A 21,933-nucleotide genomic window follows, 5' to 3' on the forward strand; every position below is an offset into this window, starting at 1 on the left:
AATGATACCTACTCTCCACTAGACCTTTGCTGGTCTCCTACTGGTAAAATAAGCTTCCCCTTTGAACCTCACAGAAAACATTGTTTTCTATCTCCCTATGGTACTCATCATGAGTCACCATGTCTTGTAGTTATCTATGTATGTCTTAACTCATACTATATTGCAAGCACGAGGGCAAAAACTGGGTTTTATCTACACTGCCTAGAAGAAGACTTTGTACACAGGAGAGATTTGAGAGTTGGCTGAATTGAAGAGAACACCTGATACCTTTATTCTGCAAGTTAAAGATTCTAGAAGATATGGGTTTGGAGAGAAATTACTGACCTCTCAAATGAATAGAGCAAGAAATCTAGTGATATGAATTCCTACTTCTTCCCAATCATCCAATTTCTGAGAAAAGACAAAGGCTGTTCATTGTTTTGTAGTTTTATTATTTTTCCATTTCCCCACACAGGGACTATACGACTCATTTTGAGATTTTTCAGTGCATTTCACAGCAAAATGAACAAGGGAATTATTAAGTAGTTGTGGATAAAGGAAATCTTTTGCATGTGTGATTTACAGTTTGTTGAAAAACTTTTTTAAACCTTTTTTAAGATGTTCTCATGTCATTTATCCCTTTAGTAGAACACAAGTGAGAGGATCACACAGAGTTTTGAGTTCTCATGATGATGCAATGGAACCAGCCACCTGAAATGGCTGGTGAACAACTTTATTACAGATACACACTGATTGGAAGACTACATCAGAAAAAACAGAATAAGGCACCACTCGGGGAAAATTAAGGTAGCTTGTAATAACAAGTGTTGAGTACACAGTAAGTACTCAATAAATACTTGTTGAATGAATGTATAATGAAAGCCATAATCAGCACTATTCTCTTAATTGCCAGCAATTCTTAAGCTTCAATAAAATACTTATTTAAAAAAAAGAATGTTTGTACCTGAATACATTTTCCTAATGTTTCTATTTCATACTAACCTTTCTTTGACATATAATGATTTCCAAAACAAAACAAAACTACAATTCATGTGTTCTCCATCACAATTAACAGCTCTTCCTAGATTAATGACAAATACTGATGGTTGCTTTGAATTTTGAATAAATTTTGAATCAAAGTAATCCACAGGAATAGCATATAATACTGGATATTTGCTTTCAAAATGGAAAAAAAAAATCAAGGACAAAAAAAAGTAATACATTTTTTAATGTTTGCTATTCCCGTCACTGCCTTAGTTCAAGAAAGTCCCCAAACCTCACCACACTGACAAGTACATTTGTTAAAAACAGTCTCTCACATGTGATATTTATTAAAATCTGCTGAAAAGCATTCTGAAGGACTTTTTTCCATTCAAGTCAATTTTGTCTTCAAGTATATTAAAATGGTTGAGAGGGGAAAAAAATTCTCCATGGTTATAATTCTAATCAATTTATAAATTTTTTTTAAAAAGGGAGTTCCAACAGAGATTGATACTTTTCACAGACATGGGTACAGTCTTTTCTGAAGAAGAGAAGTGTCTCATTACCCCAATCTGGCTGGTTTCTAACACTGATTCCAGGTTCAGTGACTGAATACTCCTCAGTTGAGGTCTTCTTTCACAAATTTCTTCTTTGAAACACAAGCTGTGCAATTTCAGCAATTCTGGTTTTGCTTCTATGTGCAGGGAGTAGCCAGTCCCTGACAAAAAGCAAAATATAGACCTTAAAAGAGGCTATGCTTCTTACATCAACAGAACCAGAGCCATTGTGCCCATGCCACTGGGTCTGGCTGCTACTTGTGAAGTCAAGTGATCTGAAACTTGGTCAGCCTTAGTATCAGGAACCAGATAAAAATAAATCACCTAATAATTCACGTAAAAGACTTGAAGATGGCATTGTTTGCATTATATGAAAGAAGTTGGTGGAAAGGTCCACTACCTTTCTTCAGTAGCTTTGATTTTTGGTAGTACTAAAGTGCCCTGGTAGATGTGTCCTTTTAAACTGTGCCATCATAAAACAAGACACTCATTGCAGTGACTCCATTCTGACAGTTAGGGGTAAAGTAAGCAGAAGAAACCAAATACTGTAGAGTCTTAGCTAGCACGTGTCACTCGGTAGGTTGTGTCACTGGGATCGTTTTCCAAAGGGGGTCATAATAAACCCAGCCTTCTCCCTGAAACAAATGGAAAAAGAAATTAGAGAAGGATTCCACTAAGTGCTTTTACTCTCTGTAAGCAGAGAGAGAAGTTGCCCATTCTAGAGATAGAAGCCTCTTCTCACACCAGAGTAATGGCCTTGGTAGGAGATTCTGCCTTTTTGGCCCAGGGCATGAAGAAATGTCTGTACTTTAGGGTGTGAAGTTCTCGTCTAGTAAGACCTCACCTATGACCACCAAATCAATCAATTAGCAAGCATTTATTAAGTACCTACTATGAGCCTGACAACACTAGGCACTGAAAATACAAATAGAAAAAATGAATTAAAAAAAAAAGAAACAATTCTTATTTTCAAGGAGCATAAATCAAATGTGGCAATTCTGATGATTATTCCAAGATGCTACAGAGCCATCCTTGCTTACTGAAGTGAAAGAAAGCTCTTCTGGTACACCAACAAGAAGAAATTGTGCATGTTTGACCCAAGAAGGATACTTTGGCTCCCCTTGGCCGTCCAAATCCTCAAATATTATATCCCATTTACTCTCTCTTGTTCCTGTTCCCTTGTCCCACAGATATAAGGATATAATGGAGAGACAAAGACAGGGCCAGAGCCTGGGATGGTAAGGGTGATGGTGATAAGAACCATGAAAAACAGGCAGAGACATGATCAAATATATGCTATGGCACAGCAGGGAAGGAGATTTTGGGGGGGCGTATGTTAGAGCACCTACATATGAAAGTGTCTAAGGGGTGGATTTTGGTTGGCAGGCTTAAATACAGATGTAAAGGCCAGGAGGTTCATTGGAAAAGATCCCAAATATTGGCAGTTTGGCTCACGGTATAGTTTTGAGGGACAGCTAGGTAACTCAGTGGATAGAGCACAGGGCTCAGAGTCAGGAAGACTCAAGGCAATTACTAGCTATATGAACCTGGGCAACTCACTTCACCCTGTTTGCCTCAGTTTCCTCATCTGTAAAATGAGATGGAGAAGGAAGTGACAAACACTCTGGTATCTTTGCCAAGAAAACTCCAAAATGGGGTTACAAAGAGTCAGAAACAACTCAACAACAACAACAAATAGTTTTGAATCACTTGGCTTATTAATCGGGGGGGAAAAGGAAAGGAAAGACCATTCTTGCTCCTGTTTCTAAAGCCAAATGCTGTAAATAAAAGAACACTGGACTAAATTAGAAGTCTTGGGTTCCAAACATATCTTCTGAAACTGCAAAATGACCTCAAGCAAATCACTTACCTTCTTTGTGTCTTAGTTTCCTTTCTTGTGAAGTGAGATGGGTAATACTATATATGCCATCTACATTTAAGTGTTATTTTGAGGATCAGATAATATATTTATACTTTGTGAACCCACCTATCATAAAATGATAGGGAAACTCATTAAAAAGTTTAATGTCGGGGCAGCTAGGTGGTGCAGTGGATAGAGCACCGGCCCTGGAGTCAGGAGTACCTGAGTTCAAATCCAACCTCAGACACTTAACACTTACTAGCTGTGTGACCCTGGGCAAGTCACTTAACCCCAACTGCCTCACTAAAAAAAAAAAAGAAGAAGAAGAAGTTTAATGTCAATGTGACACTGGTGGAAGTTATACAATGTGGTAAAATTAATGTACTGGAAGAAAATTTAAGTGAATTTCACTTCTGCATGACCTGGAGGAAGATACCTTGTCTATAAAGAGGTCTGTGTTTTTCTCATGAAGATTATCTCTTTTCACCAATTGACATAGCTAGTAGATTAAATAAAGGGCTAAACTTTTTGTTCACTAGTTGACACAACTTAAATGGTCGCACTTGTCCAAACACTAGGTCTAAGTCAGACTCAGGTGTCTCTGTACCAATGAAAATAACAACTCAAAAAAAAAACAAAAAAAAGAAAATAACAACTCAGAGAAGTTCTTACTATGAATCCCTTTATTCTTTTCTTTCCACAACACATATTTAAAGAGCACAATGTTAATGATTCTGGAGGACACAAAGAAAAATAATATATGGTTCTTCCTTTCAAGAGATTTACAATCAATTTATAGTATGCTATTCATGCCGGTAATATTCTATAATGTTTTTGCGAATTCTATGATGCCTACTGGGTACAAGGTAGCTTGCTTCTCGCTACCATGCTCTCAAGCACAGATGGATCTTATCTTTATCTACTATTCCATCTACACATCACTATTCCAGGAAGTAACTTCCTTACTTTTTTACTGAACTCTCTCTTGCTTCTCCTCATCTGCCCTGTATGAGAGAAAGAACAGTGAGGCATAGTGGAAAGCAAGACTAGACAAGGAGTTAGTGATCAGAATTCTAGACCCAGTTCAGCTATGTGACTTCAAGGAAGTCAACCTCTCAAACTCAGTTTCTTCATCTGTAATATAAGGAGAACTACAAATGCTTCCCAAGTCAGAAACATCAGATGAGATACTCATGAATGTGCTTTAAAAATAATAAAGCACTATACAAATGTGACATTTAACTATTAAATAATGTTTTTAAATGATATCTCTTCGTCTTTGATGACAATTTTACCTTAAACACATTCATGAGTTATTAAATTTTTAGCAGCATAAGCAACAAAATTTGTCTAAGATCTGCTAAAGCCTCCTCATGACATGAAGGTGATGCTGAGATCTTGAAGGTGACACTCCAGCAGAGTATAAATTCTGTCAGGTTCTTCCAAGCTGAAAAGGGTAGTCACTGATGTGCTGCTGTGTATTTCTGTAACTGGAGGCTATACTCACTGAGTCTGAAGAAGCTTATAACAAGAATGTAGGCTACTTAGTGATGAATTTTTTCAACCACAACAGTTCATGAAGACTACCTACTAAGGTAAGGCATAGAAAAACTGCAATCTGCCTTGGTGAAGGAAATACTGACACCAGTAAACTCACAGATCCCTAAAAGGACTGAGATAGGCTATAAAACATGTTTTCTCTTTGCAACTACCTAAATCTTATTATCTCCTGTAACTAAACCTAAACTACATTTCTGAAGTTCAGTGAGTAGCAAATAACAGTAGTATAAAGCCTCCTTTAGTTATGAAAAACATGTTCCTCCTCCTTTCATCCCTTCCCCCCACCTTTATCTGTCTGAGTGGTTCTACATTTTTCCAAGGATCAATCAAACTGTACAACTAACAGCCTTATAGTTTTCCACACTGCCAAATAGCACCTAGTCAGTTCCTTTTTGCTAATACAGAAATGGTGATGCTGAAAACAATTACAGTTATTAATGAATGGTGTTAAATAAGCCTAATAATTAAGAGAATTATAAACAATAGTTCTCATAGAAGTCACCTCATCATTTCCCACCCCAGATATTCTCTTGGACCTTCATTATTTCCAAAAACGTATCATCTTGAAAGATGACATCTATTCTGAAACTCACATCTCCTCTACAACCCCTGTCCTTGGGGTCCCTCTCTCCTGGTTGGATGGTGGACATCATCCATTTAAGGGAAACCACTTTGTCATTCTCCAAGACTGAAGAATTTCCTAAAGCCCATGCATCCTCAGGGAAACTCTTGGAAATGCTTCTCCCTCACTGCCCCTCTCAGTTTCTTTTTATATTTGTCTCCCTCAGTAGATTGTGAATTCCTTAAGGGTATTACTAGCTGTGTGAACTAGTCTTTTGCCTTTCTTTGAATCGCCAATACTTAGCACAGTGTCTGGCGCATAGTAGGTGCTTAATGAATTTACTGACTGTTGCCTAATAACCATAATATTGCCCTGGGATTTTTAAGTACCTTTTTTTCCAAATTGCTTTTTAGGTATTATTTCATCATCATAATACCTTTGTGAAATAATGAGAAGATATTCTTATCACAACCTGAGAAACTGAGACAAAGGGAGATAAAAAGGCTTACTTTGAGTTTTATCAAAGTTTCTGTTACAGTCAGGCCTTAGAATGAGCTCTCTTCTCTCTACTCAGTGCTCTACAAGATCTGTACCCCGTGGGACTAGACTATCTAGCCTATTTATTTGACTACAAACTCTAGTGTTTAAAGTATTGCGAAGAACCAAACCTTTAGCAGAGGTGGAGAGAGGTGCTACAAATCCCTGAGAGTCACCACAATAGATAAGATAAAGAGCCAGAATATTAGCATTTTTAAATCCCCTTCTTGTCCCAAAGGGACATGCTTTCTAGTTTTTAATCTACAAACATAAAAATGATGTGATTTTTTAACAGTTTTATGAAGCACAAGTCAAAGAGAGATTTGGAAGCTGATGGCTCTAACTGCACTAAGACATGGTACAAGGTAAAAGGTGAGGCTTGGTACTTGGCACAAATTTATTTTCGTAGGCCATAATTCAAATACCAAGTGGATAAACTTTAAAGCCAAAGACCAAATATTCTGTCCCAACAGGAGAATTCAGCTACTGTCAAACTGAAAAGTTCAATGGAGTTATTTCAATATTCATCAAAGTCATTTTAAAAAATGTGTTAGAACTGAAATTATAAACAAACTGAACATTCTAGCTATCTGTGTTATTACAGAAAGAAACAGTAACAGGAGAACGAAAAAAGAAAAGGATATCTAAATACAGTTTAGTACCTTTATATCAACTCTCACAAATTTTAATCTTTTTTTTTCCTTTTACAGCTTTACAGAGAGGAAATTCGTTCCTTCTCTCATGTATTTACTGATGTCAAAAGCTTTCAGTCTCTGTTTGCGAAACTCCAGTGATAGGGTGTTTTCTACTTTGTGAAGCCACCTAACGTGCTGTTGGATGGCTATCAGAGTTTTTGTACTATGATTTGCCTAATGTTAACTTCCAGCTGTTGCGCCAGTTCTCCCTTTTATATATAACTTCATCTATTTGAATTGAGGTAGTTATGACTCTTTTTTGTTTTATCTTTTTTAGGTAAAATACCTCCTTCAATGATCTGTCACATGCTATATATTTGGGACCTTTCACCATCCAATGGTGAAATGTTTGTCAATATCCTCTTTAAAATGCCATACCTATAACTGAACATAATAGTCTAGTTAGGGTCTGACTAGTGTAGAGGGCAATGGGCTTTGGTGGGCATCTATAATTCTATTAATGCAATTTAACACTGGGTTAACATTTTTTTAAAATACAAGGCTTTTATTTTTTTTTTAATGCAGTAAGGAGCTGATGAGGATAGCTGACATCATGTGTCATGTTTATTTGCCATTTTGCTTATGTATCATGAATCACATAGTTTTTCTTCTATTGTTCTAGAACCCCATTCATTGTAACTGATGCAAAAAGAAGAGACAAGAACCTATGATGGTATTTAATATTCTCAGGATACGAGAGGCAATTCCCAGACCTTTACTTTGATTCATCTATGTAGGATACATACTAAAAATGTTGACAGTTATTCATCTTCCTAGTTAATAATAACTGATATTACATAGCCTTTTATGGTTTGCAAAACTTAATTTTTTAAATAGCCACTTACACCACTAGCTAAGTTTATTTTAAACTCAAGCATTAATGAGATCACAGTTGTCAATGAAAACCTTTGGGTCTTTTTATGACAAACTGGAATGAAAAACAAAGGCTGGTTAAACTGGGCTGGTTTTGAAAAATAGATTTGTGAGACAGTAAGGCAGCAAATGATCAACAAGCAAAACTTATCAAGTAGATAAGAGTCAGTATAAGAATGAATGAAACCTACCTCTTTGATAAAATATTTGGTTTGCCACTGTGTGCCTGTCTCAGCACGATGTCTCTCTTCACTCCGTTGCCGCTCTTCTAGGGCTCGTTTATGTTCTGTTGCCTTATCAATTTCAGAATCCCTCAGAGACTCTGTGACATTTTGCCATAGTCGTCTGCAATAAGACATTTGGTTATTTTTTACATTTTACAAGAACTTTTAGAAACAAAACCTTGAGATAAATTTGATTGTGTTTCAAATGATGGTAACTTTTTCTTTTCTTTTTTTTTTTTTTTGCAGGGCAATAAGGGTTAAGTGAATTGTCCAGGGTCACACAGCTATTAAGTGTCAAGTGTCTGAGGCTGGATTTGAACTCAGGTCCTCCTGAATCCAGGGCAGGTGCTTTATTCACTGTGTCACCTAGTTGCCCCTATGGCAACTTTTTCTAAACCAGTTCTATTTGCTTTTCTAAACAAGATCTATAATTTCAGGCCTGAAATGGAAAAATAACTGTTATGGATGCTTTTTTAAAACATCACATTCACTTTCCTCTCTCACTCTCCAAAGAGATCTTTCTCAAAACAAAGAAAAACCAACTAATACAGTAACTGCATCTGATAAGGAATGCAATATGCGACATTGTAAGCAGTATTTTTGATTGGGCAAGAGTACTATTATGTCTATATTTATAACTACTTTCACAGGCTGCTATGCAACAGGGATTAAACACTTTAAAATTAATTTGGGGAGCATACATACTAAATTAATTTTAATAGCAATGTGTTCTGCTTGGTTTCTACAAGTTCAGGAGTATATATATGCTTGTTAAAACAGGATTAAGCCTGAGAACACTGGACCTGAGAATATCTGGACTTTCATTTAGAGACTTGATTTTTGTAATAAGCCATTTAATTGAATGTCACTTGGAATTATAATTTTGGTCATCTAGTCCAACCTTCTGATTTTATATATGAGGAAAGTGAGGCCAAAAGGCATTTCATCATTTGTCCAAGGTCAGAAGTCAATTCAAGAACTGAGACTAGAACCCAGGTTTTCTAAATCCTGACTAGAACTCCTCCCACTATACCAAGATGACTTACCTAGATTCAAAAGGCCCCTGCTTCTCCAAGGGCCGTACTCTTTTTTTGGTCACAGATAATTTAGTCAAGTCCACATACTTTGTCTCTCCATTGCTGTAAGTGAACTCAAGGATACTATTCCATTCCCCTTGCACTCTGCATACCACAGTATTAGAAGTATTATGTTTTACTTCAGCTGTAACCCTAGAGACAGTGAGAAAAGGCACAACTTAGTAAGTGGTATTAATCTCAAGTCTTTGAATTCTGAAATTGAAACTTCCTATGAATTGTTTAAATCGGCTATTTAATTCATCTCAATTTGTCAGTCTGTCTGGCTCCCAAGGGAGAAGAAAAAACAGCATCCTGTGGTCTCTTCACTGAAAAATTTTTGACCCACTAAGTAAGTTATATACAAATCATAGTTATGAAAATGAACACAGGGCCTAAGACAATGCTTTTATAATCAAACACTATTTAGCTATTCAGAAATGACAGCATATTTTGTTCTTATTTCTCTCTGATCTCATGATATAGTATGGTTTAGGTTTGCCTGAAAACATTAAGTTAGGTGTATTCTACTTTGATTTCTTGATATTACATTTTTTTATTCATTTAAAAAAAAACAACTTTGAATGCCTATTTCAGATAAAAACAGATAAGCTAGTGCCAGGATCCAAATACAGAGATGGAATAAGGCTAGCCGTTCAAAAATTAATGGAGATTTATCTGGCCTGCCTATCTGTAAGTAGGCAGGATGTAGATCAAATGAGTGCTAGGAATAGGAGCAGATCTAATCATTTTTTTTTCATGTTACCTAGCAAGACAGAGGCAACAGGCTCGAGTGAGACATGAAATTAGGACCAAAAATGGTCTATGTAGGAATCTGAGTTTGGCAAGTCAGGTTTTAAGACTCCAGTAGGTCTGAAGTTAACTAGCAGGGCATCCAAAAGCTAAGATTTGGTCTTTAAAAAAGCTAAGCTATTGGTCAAAAAGTCCATGTTATTACTTGTATAAGATTACTAAGCTATTCTATTGTGGGCTCCTTGTAGGGAACGATCATGCTTTATGTATCTTTATATGTCCATGGTCTTTCATCCATAGTTGGCATTTAGCAAGTATTTGTTTAATGAGTGCTGAATGAAATGATCAGGAGCAAGCTGAGATATTCAGGAACCAGAAGGTCAAAGAAGAGACCAGGCTATCTAACCAGAAGTAAGTCAAAGGTCCAGGAACCAAGACCTCAACATGGATACAAGAAGTTCAGGTTATCAGTTGCCTATACTCGGCATCTGGGAACCAGGAGAATATGGCAGGAGAAAAAGGGAGACTGTGGTTGAGGCAGGCATTGGACCTGAATCTATGTAGTCAGATAAAAATGTGAGCTAATCCCAGGGCAAGGGTAATTTATCCTCTGGCATTGTTTTAACTTTCTTTTGTGTGAGAAAAGCTCCAAGTAAATAAAAATGTACCAGCTAAAGAGGAGTAGGAATGTAGGTGTAGTCTGTTTAAGGGTAAAATATGGGCTAAAGAGACAGTCTTACACTAAGATTTAGGTTTTTTGCACATGAACATAAATGATTACTTTTCTATGTCTGTACTGACTGCATGTACTCAAGTTGCATTCTACATATCCCCTTTGAATTAGCTTGCCAATCTTCCTCCTTTCCTTGAAATTCCATCTCCTTTATGTAGCCTAACTGGATATAAGGTGATATTTAACACTCATCTTTCTCTTCCAACTCCACATACGCTCAAAACTATATTTAAAGTGCCGAGGAGGCCAGATTTAAAAGATAAACTAACTTCTATAGTGGTTTTTATTCCTCTCCATAATATACTCTTCAGTGTTATTCATTCTGACATTCTTTCCTACTCAACTCATGGTCTTAATAAATAATAAAGGGTCTTAGAAAAATCATCTCATTTGGTCCTTATAACAATCTTCTGAGGTAGGTAGTACAAGTATTCTTCTCTTTATTTTGTGGGTGAAAAAGGAATTATAGTATAGTAAAAAAAAGCACTGGCTTCAGAATCAGAAAACAGTGATTTAAGTCCTCTATTCTTTGAGTCTTCTTGTACAAAATGACTAACATGGAAATGTTAGACATAATTGCCCATGTATAACCTATATCTGATTGCTTACCATCTTAGGGAGAGGGGAGGAGACTGAGGAACAAAATTTGGAATTAAAAACTTTAAATAAAAATGTTTAAAAAAATGTTTTAATCCCTTCCTACCTTCATGGTGCTGGTGTAAAAACCAACTGCAATTTTTAGAAATATGGTATGCAATCTTAGCTGTCCCCTTCACCATCAACTGAATCTTTCTATTCTCTTCTTAGTAACTTTCAATTTCATTTCCTATGGTAATTACTAGAAATCCTTTTCTTCCTCCTCAAGTTCCTAATTGCAAATACATTTCTAACACTTACAGTAGTATATTTAGACTATCACTTTATTGAGATCTAGATTATCTCAAATCCTGTCCTCCATACCTACAAATGTCTCTGTATTGTCATCTATTCTATCCTTCCCTCCTGCCACAAGAAAAGGGGTATCCCTCCCTTACTCTTCCCTGAAGCTGCTCCCTTCTACCTGTGCTCCTGAATGCTTTCCCTCACTCTCCTTGCGGGTCCTTGCTCCAACAACTATATTTTCAATCTTTTCCTCATTACCAACTCTTTCTCATTTGCCTAAAAACATTTTTGGATTTCTCTAACACTAAAACAAACAAACAAACAAAAACAATGAAAGCCACTTTCCTTTGTCTTTTACTCTATTCAGCTATTGCCCTTTCTTCCAAGTTTGTGGTCAATCTTATGGGAAAAGTTCTCTGTACCCAATTTCTTCACTTCATCACCCACTGGTTACTTAACTCCTTAAAATCTGGTTACCATCCCCATTTCTTAATTCATTTGCTCTCTTAAAGGTCATACTTTCTGTTTTCTCTCTATTCCAAGTCATCCTTTCTCTGAAGCCATCAACTGGTGAATGGCTGAACAAACTATGGCAAATGAATATAATGGAAGACAGCGATGGCTTCAGAGAAACCTGAAAAGATTTATGTGAATTGATACAAAGTAAAGTAAGCAGAACCAAGGAAACAATTTATGCAATAACAACATTGTAAAAATTAACAATTTTGAAGGACTTAAAAATTCTGATCAAAGCAGTAATCAACCATGATTCCAGAATATCAATAAAGACTGCTGCCCACCTGCTTATAGGGGTGGTATGTTAAATATATTAGGATGAGACATACATTTTTGGACATTGGCCAGTAATGGGAATTTGTTTTTCTTGAATGTGTATATTTGCAATTGTTTTCTTTCTTTCGATAATTGAAAAAAAATAATTGAAAAATTTGCAAAGTCTTCACAGTGTTCATAACCAGAAAGAAATATACCAATACCATTCACTATTAAAAGGCTTGGCTTTTGAAAACTTGACATTGTAGTTCTCTCTATAGCACTTCTTTACACATAACTATTTGACTGTAGTTAACAAAACCACCACATACTTATAGAATAGTATAAGCTAATTGATTTTATGAGGAAATGGGTAAGCAGGAGCACATGTTATGTGAACAAAACTACTCTTTCCAGAAGTACTACTCTTCTCTGAAGACATGAAAAGGCCAATCTAATAGTTGCTATCATATTTGTCTTCAGGGGATCAGTCACTAAAAATGGTTTTCTAATTCAGGTTATCATTATATTTCTCCTTAATGACTCACTTCTCCTGAAACCTATTTTTTATTTCCACTGTTACCTCCAGTCTTGTCACCTCTCAGTATTCTACAAGGTCATCATCCCTGCCACTTTTCTCCCTTTTAAATCTTGACTCTTAAACCGTTTGATGCTATACTGTACTGTTCTGTCCTCTCCTCTCCCTAACCTCAGTGATTTTAATTTCTTTCCTCTTTGGAAATTTTAAACTATAGAATTAAAAGTCATAACTAATTCAAACTACAAAGAACAAAAAGGAGAATTACATATTAGACCATGAACTTCTGTTACATAGGGGTTATCTTTAAGGTATAAGCTAAATTTAACATAGTTGTAAATTCTTTTTTGTTTCCTTCTGTATATTTAAAAGATATTTTTATTATGATCATTTTATCCTTTTTCTTTGGCATCTCTATCATTATCAAACTATTGTCCACCCCCACTTCTTCCTCCCTTTGAACTAATCACTGGTCATTTCTTTTTTTTTTTTTTTTAAGAATTCTTTTTTTTGTTTGTTTTATTTTGTTTTAGTGAGGCAATTGGGGTTAAGTGACTTGCCCAGGGTCACACAGCTAGTAAGTGTTAAGTGTCTGAGGCCAGATTTGAACTCAGGTACTCCTGACTCCAGAACCGGTACTCTATCCACTGCGCCACCTAGCTGCCCCAATCACTGGTCATTTCTGAAAACTTATTGCCTCAATTTTTCATGCCTCTATCATCTTTGCCTTGTCTAACTCCATCACTGGATTATGCCTAGCATGCCACTTCCTACTGAACAGTGATGGAAAAAGTAAAACTTTTCCAAATTTGTAGTGGCTAGGTCTATGACAATAATCTGGGCCTTCAGTATAGCAAGGTAATTCTTTTATTCCTCCCTGATTCCCTATCTCCATATTCCCCAAAGTAATTGTAACAAATTTTCATCTGTCTCAAGTCTTTCATACTAGTTCACCCACACCCTTACCAGGGACACAACTTCATATTTTACTAAGAAAATAGGAAGTTTAACAAGAGTTCCCCCTTCTCTATTCTGTTTTTCAAAACATCTTTACATCATCCCCCATTTTCTCCTTCTTTATTCCATTCTTTGACAAAGAGATAGCCCTTCTTTCTATTCACCAAGAATAATCACTCTAGTAAGGATTATAAGATCAATTTAGAGCTGAAAGGGATCTTGGAGATCATCTGGTCCATCCCCCTGACCCTACAGATGAGGAAACTGATAGCTGGAAATGTTAAGTGACCCACCCAAAGTCGCAAGAGTAGGTTTCAGGAGGTGAGATTTAAAACTTCTAGGTTCTCTGACTCTAGAACCAGCACTCTATCCACAATACCAACACACTTGCATATCCACAATACTGCACCCTGTATACCCTTGATTCCTTCTCCTCAAGTAGATTGCCTCAATAATCATCATTGTCTCCAGTTCCTCCCAATCATCAATCTTAGTATCTTCAGGATCATCTATGGCTAAAAACATACTCAGATGTCCCCATCATTAAAAAAAAAAAAAAAGCCCTTCTTAAAAGAATTGTGGATTCTGAGTGCTAATTGAACCATACTGTTTCTACTTTTGTTGTTTTTTTCTTTTTTAAAGGTTTTTCCCTTTTGTTCTGATACTTCTTTCACAACATGACTCATGCAGAAATATGTTTAATGTGATAATACATTTATAATCTATATCAGATTGCTTTCTGTCTTGGGAGGGGGGAGGGAAGAGAGGGAGGGAGAAAAATTTGGAACTAAAAATCTTATGAAAACAAATGTTGAAAACTATCTTTATATGTAACTAGAAAATAATAAAATACTCTTATGATTTAAAAAAAAATTTCAAGTCCTTCTTTTGACCCTAACCTCCTCTTGAATTACCATCCTATATCTCTCTTCCCTGTCATTAACTCTTCCTGTATCACCAACACTCTACTGGATCTTTCAAACCTGATATCCAACAAGTATCTATCTCAATATATAAAAAAAGAGAACTCATTATCTTGCCACCTGAACTTTCTGATTTTGGTTGAGGGCACCATCATCCTTCCAGGTTCACTTACCATCTTGGAGTAATTATTTTTACTCTTTTTTAATTATTAATTTTATTTTTACTCTTTATTTCATATACAATCAAGTCAAGACTTGTCAATTATATCTCTATAAAATTTCTCATCTCTCTACTCAGAATGCCATCACCCTAATCAAAACTCTTGTCACCTCTTGTCCAAGCTATTGCAAGAGCTTTCTTATTGGTTTCTTATTTCTTGCTTCCAGTCTCTCCTTTTTCCCATCCATTCTCCACACAGCTACCAAAGTGATACACCTCAAATAAAAGTTTGACTATATCACTTGCTCAATATATTCTACTGGCTCCCTCTAGTATCAAATACAAAATCATCTGTTTGGTATTTAAAACCATTCACAACTTGATTTCAACATTTCTGAGCTTATTAACCATTCTTCCCCTTCAAGAACTTTATGGTCTACCCAAACTGCCTCTTCCTTTTGTTCCTCATTCCATCTCCCATTTCAATTATTCTGAACAGGCTGTTCCCTATGCCTAGAAAGCATTTGTTCCTCACTTTTTCATCTTTGAGATCACTAGTTTCCTTCAAAGATCAGTTCAACTGTGGCCTCCTACAAGAGGCCTTTTTTGATCTTCCCAAACTATTAATATGCCTCCTGTCCTATTTGAACTTTTAACAAAAGGGCAAATTGAGGCAGATCTCCAAGCAAGATAACATTTATTAGCAGGAGCACGGTACCTGTCAACAAATGGATCAATAATGACTTGCCTCCACTCATGACAAACACCCTGAGAAAAAGGGCAGTTCCTTTTTAATAGGTTTTGAGGATTACAAAACAAGGTAGATGGCATCATAGGATTAGGGCAACATGATTGATTACAGAGCTGAGATTCAGGGAACACATGATTGGTTGGAAGTTTGGTAATGGGGGCTAGAAATGACAACCCCTTCTTCTCTTGTGAGACTAAGAAGTGCTCATTGTCTGAGAGCAGGTGAGAATTAGTAGTCCAGACTTTTGGACAGCAAACCAGACATCGTGAAGAACAGCTTGGTGGAGTAAAAATATCAGGCCTAAACTCCCATTGTATTCACATGCATTCTCCAAGGTCTGTTAAATTCCTTGGGGCAAGAGAACTGGATTTCTAAACTTAACTATTACAAGCCAGTTGAACTCTGAACTAAGTTCAGAGACAAAGAACCATGACTTAAGCAGTTACAGGACAAAATCAATTATTTGTAAATAGGATCAATAAGAAAATCATATAGGATCAATCTTAATCTTCTCTTTGGAACTCAAAACTTTAAACAAAAATGCTTATTAAAAAAGACAAAATGCAAAATGAGAAATACATTTTTGGACATGGCAAACAAATTTCTTTGCTGGATTGTGCAGTCATGAGGGTTTTATTTTTTATTTTAAAAAACTGTTCAATAGGTGGGGGGCTCAGCGGGAAAGATAAATACTTATAAAAATAAATGGATAATTTAAAAAAGATAAAAACAAAAGCAAACTCCTTGAAGCTAGAGATGATTTAATTTTTGTCTTTGTATCTCACCACAATGTCTATTACAATGCCTAGCACATAGTGGGCACTTAATAAATGTTTACTGGTCAACCATCTACTATACAAATAGCTATAATGTAAAATTGCATATGATACATGCATGTAGTATTCAAATAAAGTACTATGTGAGGTCATTAATGAATTGGGGTGATCAAGGAAGGATTCCTAAGTGAGATTTGATTTTAGGTATTCCAGGACAGGCAGGAAAATGCAGGATATGTATAGGTGATATCAAACAACAAATATGGCTGAGGTGTTGAATACATGAAAAGGAATAGTATGAGATGAGGCTGAAAATGCAGGGTGGAATTAAACACCAAATTAGGATGTCTGAACATTATGAGTAAAAACTATCTTTACAGTTCTCTTAGAAACAATTGTTATGTTTCCAGTCCATTGACAAGTAGCAAAGAGCTCATAAGAGCAGTTCTTTAAGCAGCATGTGGTTCAAGAGAGAGCCAATATCAATGTATGGCAAAATTAGATTAGAGCAAGAAATAGTGATTTCTTTAGCTTCATGAGTGAAACTAATTCTTATGAGGAATGAACGCCATTATAGAGAATGGTGTTTATCTGACTCCATTCTCTACTTTTGCCCTGAAAGATGATGGGATCTGTCCACTAGTCAAGAAGGACAAACTGATCCTTCCATAGTGATGCATATAATCAATCACTCTTTTCCCTAATTTCCTATTCAAAAACTTCAAAGGCTTTTCAGTCATGTTCAACTCTTCATGACCCCATTTAGGGATTTTTTGGGGCAAATATACTGGATGGTTTGTAATTTCCTTCTCCAATTCATTTTACAGATGAGGAAACTTAGGTAAAGAGGGTTATGTGACTTGCCCAGGTTTATACAGCTAGTATGTGTTTGAGGCTCAATTTGAACTCAAGTCTTCCTGACTCTAGGTTTGATGCTATATCCACTGCACCACTGAGCTGCCTTTATGTAGCAATAACTCAAATTACAGTGAGAGTTGTTAAACCACATTCTATGTTTTGTATCTAAATATGAGCATCCTGAGTTAATAAATTGGGCCATAGATTACTTATTTCTCTTACTTCTTGCTAGCAATTCCAGCTTCTATCTGGAATTTCCTCTTCTCTTAAGGGAAATTCTTACGAGACAGATGTTCTACCTAGGCGCTCAAAGGCTGAAGAATGTTTTTTAAGAGTCTTGATGGATTTAGTGAACTATAAATCTAAAGATTAAAAAAACCCACACAAACATGATAAACACAAAAGACATGTAATTATCAACATCATGAATAACTATTAATAATTGTGAACATTATTAATTATTATAACAATTACTATAATAATGGTGTTATCACATAGAAAAATCACATAAAAGAAATCAAATAATATAAAATTGCCCTTACCGGTGCAGTTTGCCACCATAGAATGGCTTAGTATGAAAAGTGATGCTAGCTGAATATCCAGTCTTTGCACAGTTGACATTGACTTTTCCACCCAATTCCACCCAAGGAACAGTTAAAATTGATCGGGCATATGCACATGGCAGGGAAAATGTGTACTCCTCTCCATGTTCCAAGAGATTAAGAATACCTGAAACGTAATTATGGGTAACACTTTCAGCAAAAATTATAAAGATAGTCAAAATAAATAGAATCATATTGCTTTTCTTTTCCTGTGTTATAATTAAAAACCACGGCTACCTTTTGTTCAATATACATATAACTTGGGGTGAACTCCTAAATAGTATGCGTTAAAAATTTTCTAAAAACAAATAAATAACAACAACGAAAAACCCCAGTGAACTCTGGTTGTTTTTATCACAAAACTGTAATCTTGCCATAACAGTATTCCTGAGGTACATGCCACAAAGAATATTATAAATCAAATAAAGTTTTAATAAGGTCCTAACATTGCTTCCAGTAAAAACTCCCTTAGGGTATCCAAAGCAGAACAGTTTTATACAAAATTGCATGCTTTCTTGGATCATGTTATAAAGTGAAGCTCTATCATGTTATAGAGTAAAACTCTAAGGATTCAATGACTACTAATCAATTCTGACAACCACTAGTTTGAGGAAAATCTATGCTACCATATTCCCTCCGTCTAAGGGAAGTCTAATGTTACTAAGCCATTGACTCCAGACCTCAGCTATTTTGCTGATTTTTTTTTTAAGCATAAGAAAATAATGTAGTCTGAAAATCCTAAAATCAGTGCTCTGGATGATACAACCCTTAGCATTTTTAATAATGAAAAAGAAGGATAAATAACTTTCCTATCTTGTACTAGCTTGTACTATAAATATAAATTAATATTCGATAGGTTTTGACAATTGCTGATATTCCCATATCAGAGTATTTGGCAATCACAATTTATTTTGTTTGGTGTTTTGTGCTTTACAAAACACTTTCACATGGAATTTTTCTGATTTTTACAACCTTGGAGGGAGCTGAAGTATGTATTATTATTATCTCCATTTTATAGAAATAAGGAATCAAATACCTTCTCCAAAATAAAAATAACAGAATTTCAAAGTGAACCATAGACTCAAATCATGTATGTCTAGCAAGTTTAAATTTGGAACAAAATGTTGAGCAAAAACAGGCTGGTTCTTTTTTAACCAGTGAATAGCTGTGTTACACTTTTCAATAAATTTGTCAAAAGTCTTGTGGGTATTTTTGTATTCTTTCTGGTTTTTTGTTAATTTAAAATTTTTTTTTTTAATTTTGTATTCTTGATCAAATATCAGCTCATCATGCTCAGCCCCTGTCCCCCTTCATATACTGATATAGAACAAAAGTACAAAATACTTTAAAAATGTATGGATTTTTAGAAATTTATCAGTATCCTCTTCCCACAATCACATGGAATACCCTTTGAACTAAGTGCTGCCAATTTTTTTCCTTCCACTTCATAATTAATTTTAATTTATCTATCTAGTATTTTTTATTATAACATATATACTTTCTTCCTCAAATAATACTTTTTCTACCTACCTTCTCCAACCATTGTCACTCCTATTGACATTCCCAAGAATTTGCTTTTAGTCCAAACGTGAGCATTTACACACATCTTCCTCTCTGCACATTCTGCATAAAATCCTGAGACTGGAGGATGATGAGACACCTGCTCAGCAACAAATCTGACAGTGTAACAGTCTGATTCCACCTGGCTCACAGGCTCTGGCAGAGCAGCCTGAGCTGAGATTGCCTGGGAGGAAGAGCTGGCACTCATGCTGGATGCTACATCACTCTTCGGCATCCTCCAGGAGCAGTGAAATGTTTCTCCAATGATGGGATTGTAGGGTTTCTTTGCAATAGCTCCCTTACGGCCTTCATGAAATGAAGTAAGATAGTACTCTACAAAACGGATCATCCTGTCTTCAGCAGTAGTTCCATTGGTGATAGATATGAAGAGGTCTGGATGAGACATGAAGTCTGCATACATCTCTAGCAAAGAACGTTTCTCTAGAATAAAGGTAGGAAGAACCACCTGAAACCAACAACAACAAAAAAATCTAATAAGGACAAAGCTAATCTTTATGTGTAGAAATCATGCATATTTGCATTTGAAAATTAATCTATTTAAATGTTTTTTTAAAAAGTGACTAGAACAATATAAAAAGAGAAAAAACCCCACCACACACCAGAAAAATAAAAAGTAAATATAACAAAATAATAAAGATCAAACCAGACACAAATGAAGAGATGAGAAGATACTCCCAACCTTTCATAGAGGTGAGAGGTCCACAGGTATTACACACTGCACATGCTTTTTAACTTTTTCAATGTACAGATCAGTTGTGCTGCCTTTTTCTTCTCTAATGTGGAAATTTATTTTGATTTGGGGACCCTACCTTTGGGCTGAGATTAGAAAGCCTTGGGCCCTCAGGGTCTCTTCTGTGTGGGAGGTGCTGGTGCCCTTCCCCCTCTGCTTCAGCTGAGCCAAAAAGCCCCATGGGCAGTATGAGACACCAGGTCAGACAGCTGGGGGGGGGGGGAGCCTCCAGCTCCCTCCAACCTGAGCGGAGCTATCCAAAAGATCCCAGGTAGCCTGTGCTGAGGCACCATGCCCGCAGCCCCAGTCACAACCCTGGCTAGCGGATTAGTGTGGTGTGTGGGTGCAAGAAGCTCAGAGATTTGAGTAGAGAAAAAAAGATATGTATAGAGCTGGGGGTTAGACTTGGGAGGAGACGAGAGGTGGAGAAGAGGTCAAGGTGCAGCTGACAAGACGGCAAAGGTTGGAGAAGACAGACAGGGGGCTAAAAGGATGCAGGAGAAGACAAGAAGGACTAGGAGCAGAGCAAAGAGAAGCCGAAGGGCAGACTGATGGAGCAGACAGACAGAGAGAAGGTCGGTGAGAGAGAAACACGGGGGTTCAGCCATGGCAGTAAGGAGAGGAAAGTTAGAAGCAGGGGGATTTACAAAGTGAAAGGGGCTCAGAGTTAGAATAAAGGACCTGAGTGCCCTGAGGCAAGAGGCTGCTAAGGCCCTTATTGTATTAAAAAAAAGGTTGAGACGCAGTGGAAAGAGACACACTGCAATGCAGTCATGTTGTACATTTTATTTCTCTGTATTCTTAATTTTAAATAGTATCTCATAAATAAACTCTGCTTTGATTATTTAGTTAAGAGGCTTCTTAATATTTTGCTTATCAATTTGGGAGTGGAGCAGTGTGGTGGAACTTTATAAACGGCCCACATTAAATTAACAGCAGTCAGATAGCCAGTGAGTCAACAGTCCCAGATTAGTCCTCCAGTCAGATTAGCCCCCAAATTAGCTCGAGTCATCAAAAATATCCTACATTTGAATGGCGACCATGAAGGGACTTATGGCCCAATTATATTCTCTAAGCTTATAATTTTTCATATAATCATTATTTTTCATAAATCCAAAATTATATTTTCAGGTTGGATATACTTATTAATAATAATTTTTTTACACTAAAAATACTATTTGTCATATGGGATGGCTTTCTGGGAAGGAGATGGAGAAGGATACATGGGATACTATGGTGATGTAATAGAAAATATCAATAAAAACTTATTTTAAAAAGGGGAAGGATAGTCCAAAACCACTTGAAAAACAAGCAGGTAATTAAAAAAAAACAACCACCAAACCAATCAGGTTCTAGAAACTAGGCTCTAGAAGCATAGAAAAGCCTTGTAGATTAGGTAGTAGATTATATCAAATATTTCATGCAAAGTAAGATATAATATCAACTCCAAGAATCATAGGGCAGGGCAAAAGGGGTCAGATGGGAAAAAAAATCTCCTGATTAGAAAAAAAAGAGTCAAGAGGAAATCAGTAGGAAATTTAGCAAGTGCAACCACAACCTTTCACTTTTCTGATGGTAAAGTGCCAAAGAAACACACACACACACACACACACACACGTATCTGTATTCAGGTTGCATGAAAATATGGCCTTCCCTGAGAATAGCAAAAATAAGTCACAAATAAAGTTTTTGGTTAGAGGGATCACAGACAGAAACAAAAGAAAGGCTATAGAGGTATTTTAATTTCAAGTGCCAAGAAGGTAAGTTGGAGTTTTGAATATCTAAAACTCTAGGAACTCTGGATAGTCAAAGGATTTGTAAATAAAAAGAATGGTCAAGGGATGTTCTTTAAAATAGAGTAATGAAAACCAAAAGTTAGATTATATAGGGTTCAAAAACAACTGAAGTTTAACAAGACATTGATCTGTGTTGCGTCTTCTATATTGTATCATTTTAAAATAATTATAGGCAAATCACCACCTCTATGAGCTTCAGTTTCTGAATAATCCATGTATG

General features: G+C 36.1%; 1 protein-coding gene across 3 annotated transcripts in view; it reads right to left on the bottom strand.

Moving 5' to 3' along the window:
* Positions 1 to 410: 410 nt before the first annotated feature.
* OSBPL11 (oxysterol binding protein like 11) overlaps positions 411 to 21,933 on the bottom strand; it is an 89,534-nt gene continuing 68,011 nt past the window's right edge. For all 3 annotated transcript variants that reach the window (XM_043997245.1, XM_043997244.1, XM_043997246.1), the window contains 5 exons: positions 19,137 to 19,632; positions 17,547 to 17,733; positions 8,876 to 9,058; positions 7,797 to 7,950; positions 411 to 2,152 (listed from right to left, as the gene is read on the bottom strand). In XM_043997245.1, the coding sequence (XP_043853180.1) occupies positions 2,087 to 2,152; positions 7,797 to 7,950; positions 8,876 to 9,058; positions 17,547 to 17,733; positions 19,137 to 19,632 (1,086 nt within the window). In that variant the 3' untranslated portion in view covers positions 411 to 2,086. The remainder of the gene's footprint in view (positions 2,153 to 7,796; positions 7,951 to 8,875; positions 9,059 to 17,546; positions 17,734 to 19,136; positions 19,633 to 21,933) is intronic.

Source organism: Dromiciops gliroides, chromosome 3 (genome assembly GCF_019393635.1).
Source record: "Dromiciops gliroides isolate mDroGli1 chromosome 3, mDroGli1.pri, whole genome shotgun sequence".
NCBI classification, from domain to species: Eukaryota; Metazoa; Chordata; class Mammalia; order Microbiotheria; family Microbiotheriidae; genus Dromiciops; species Dromiciops gliroides.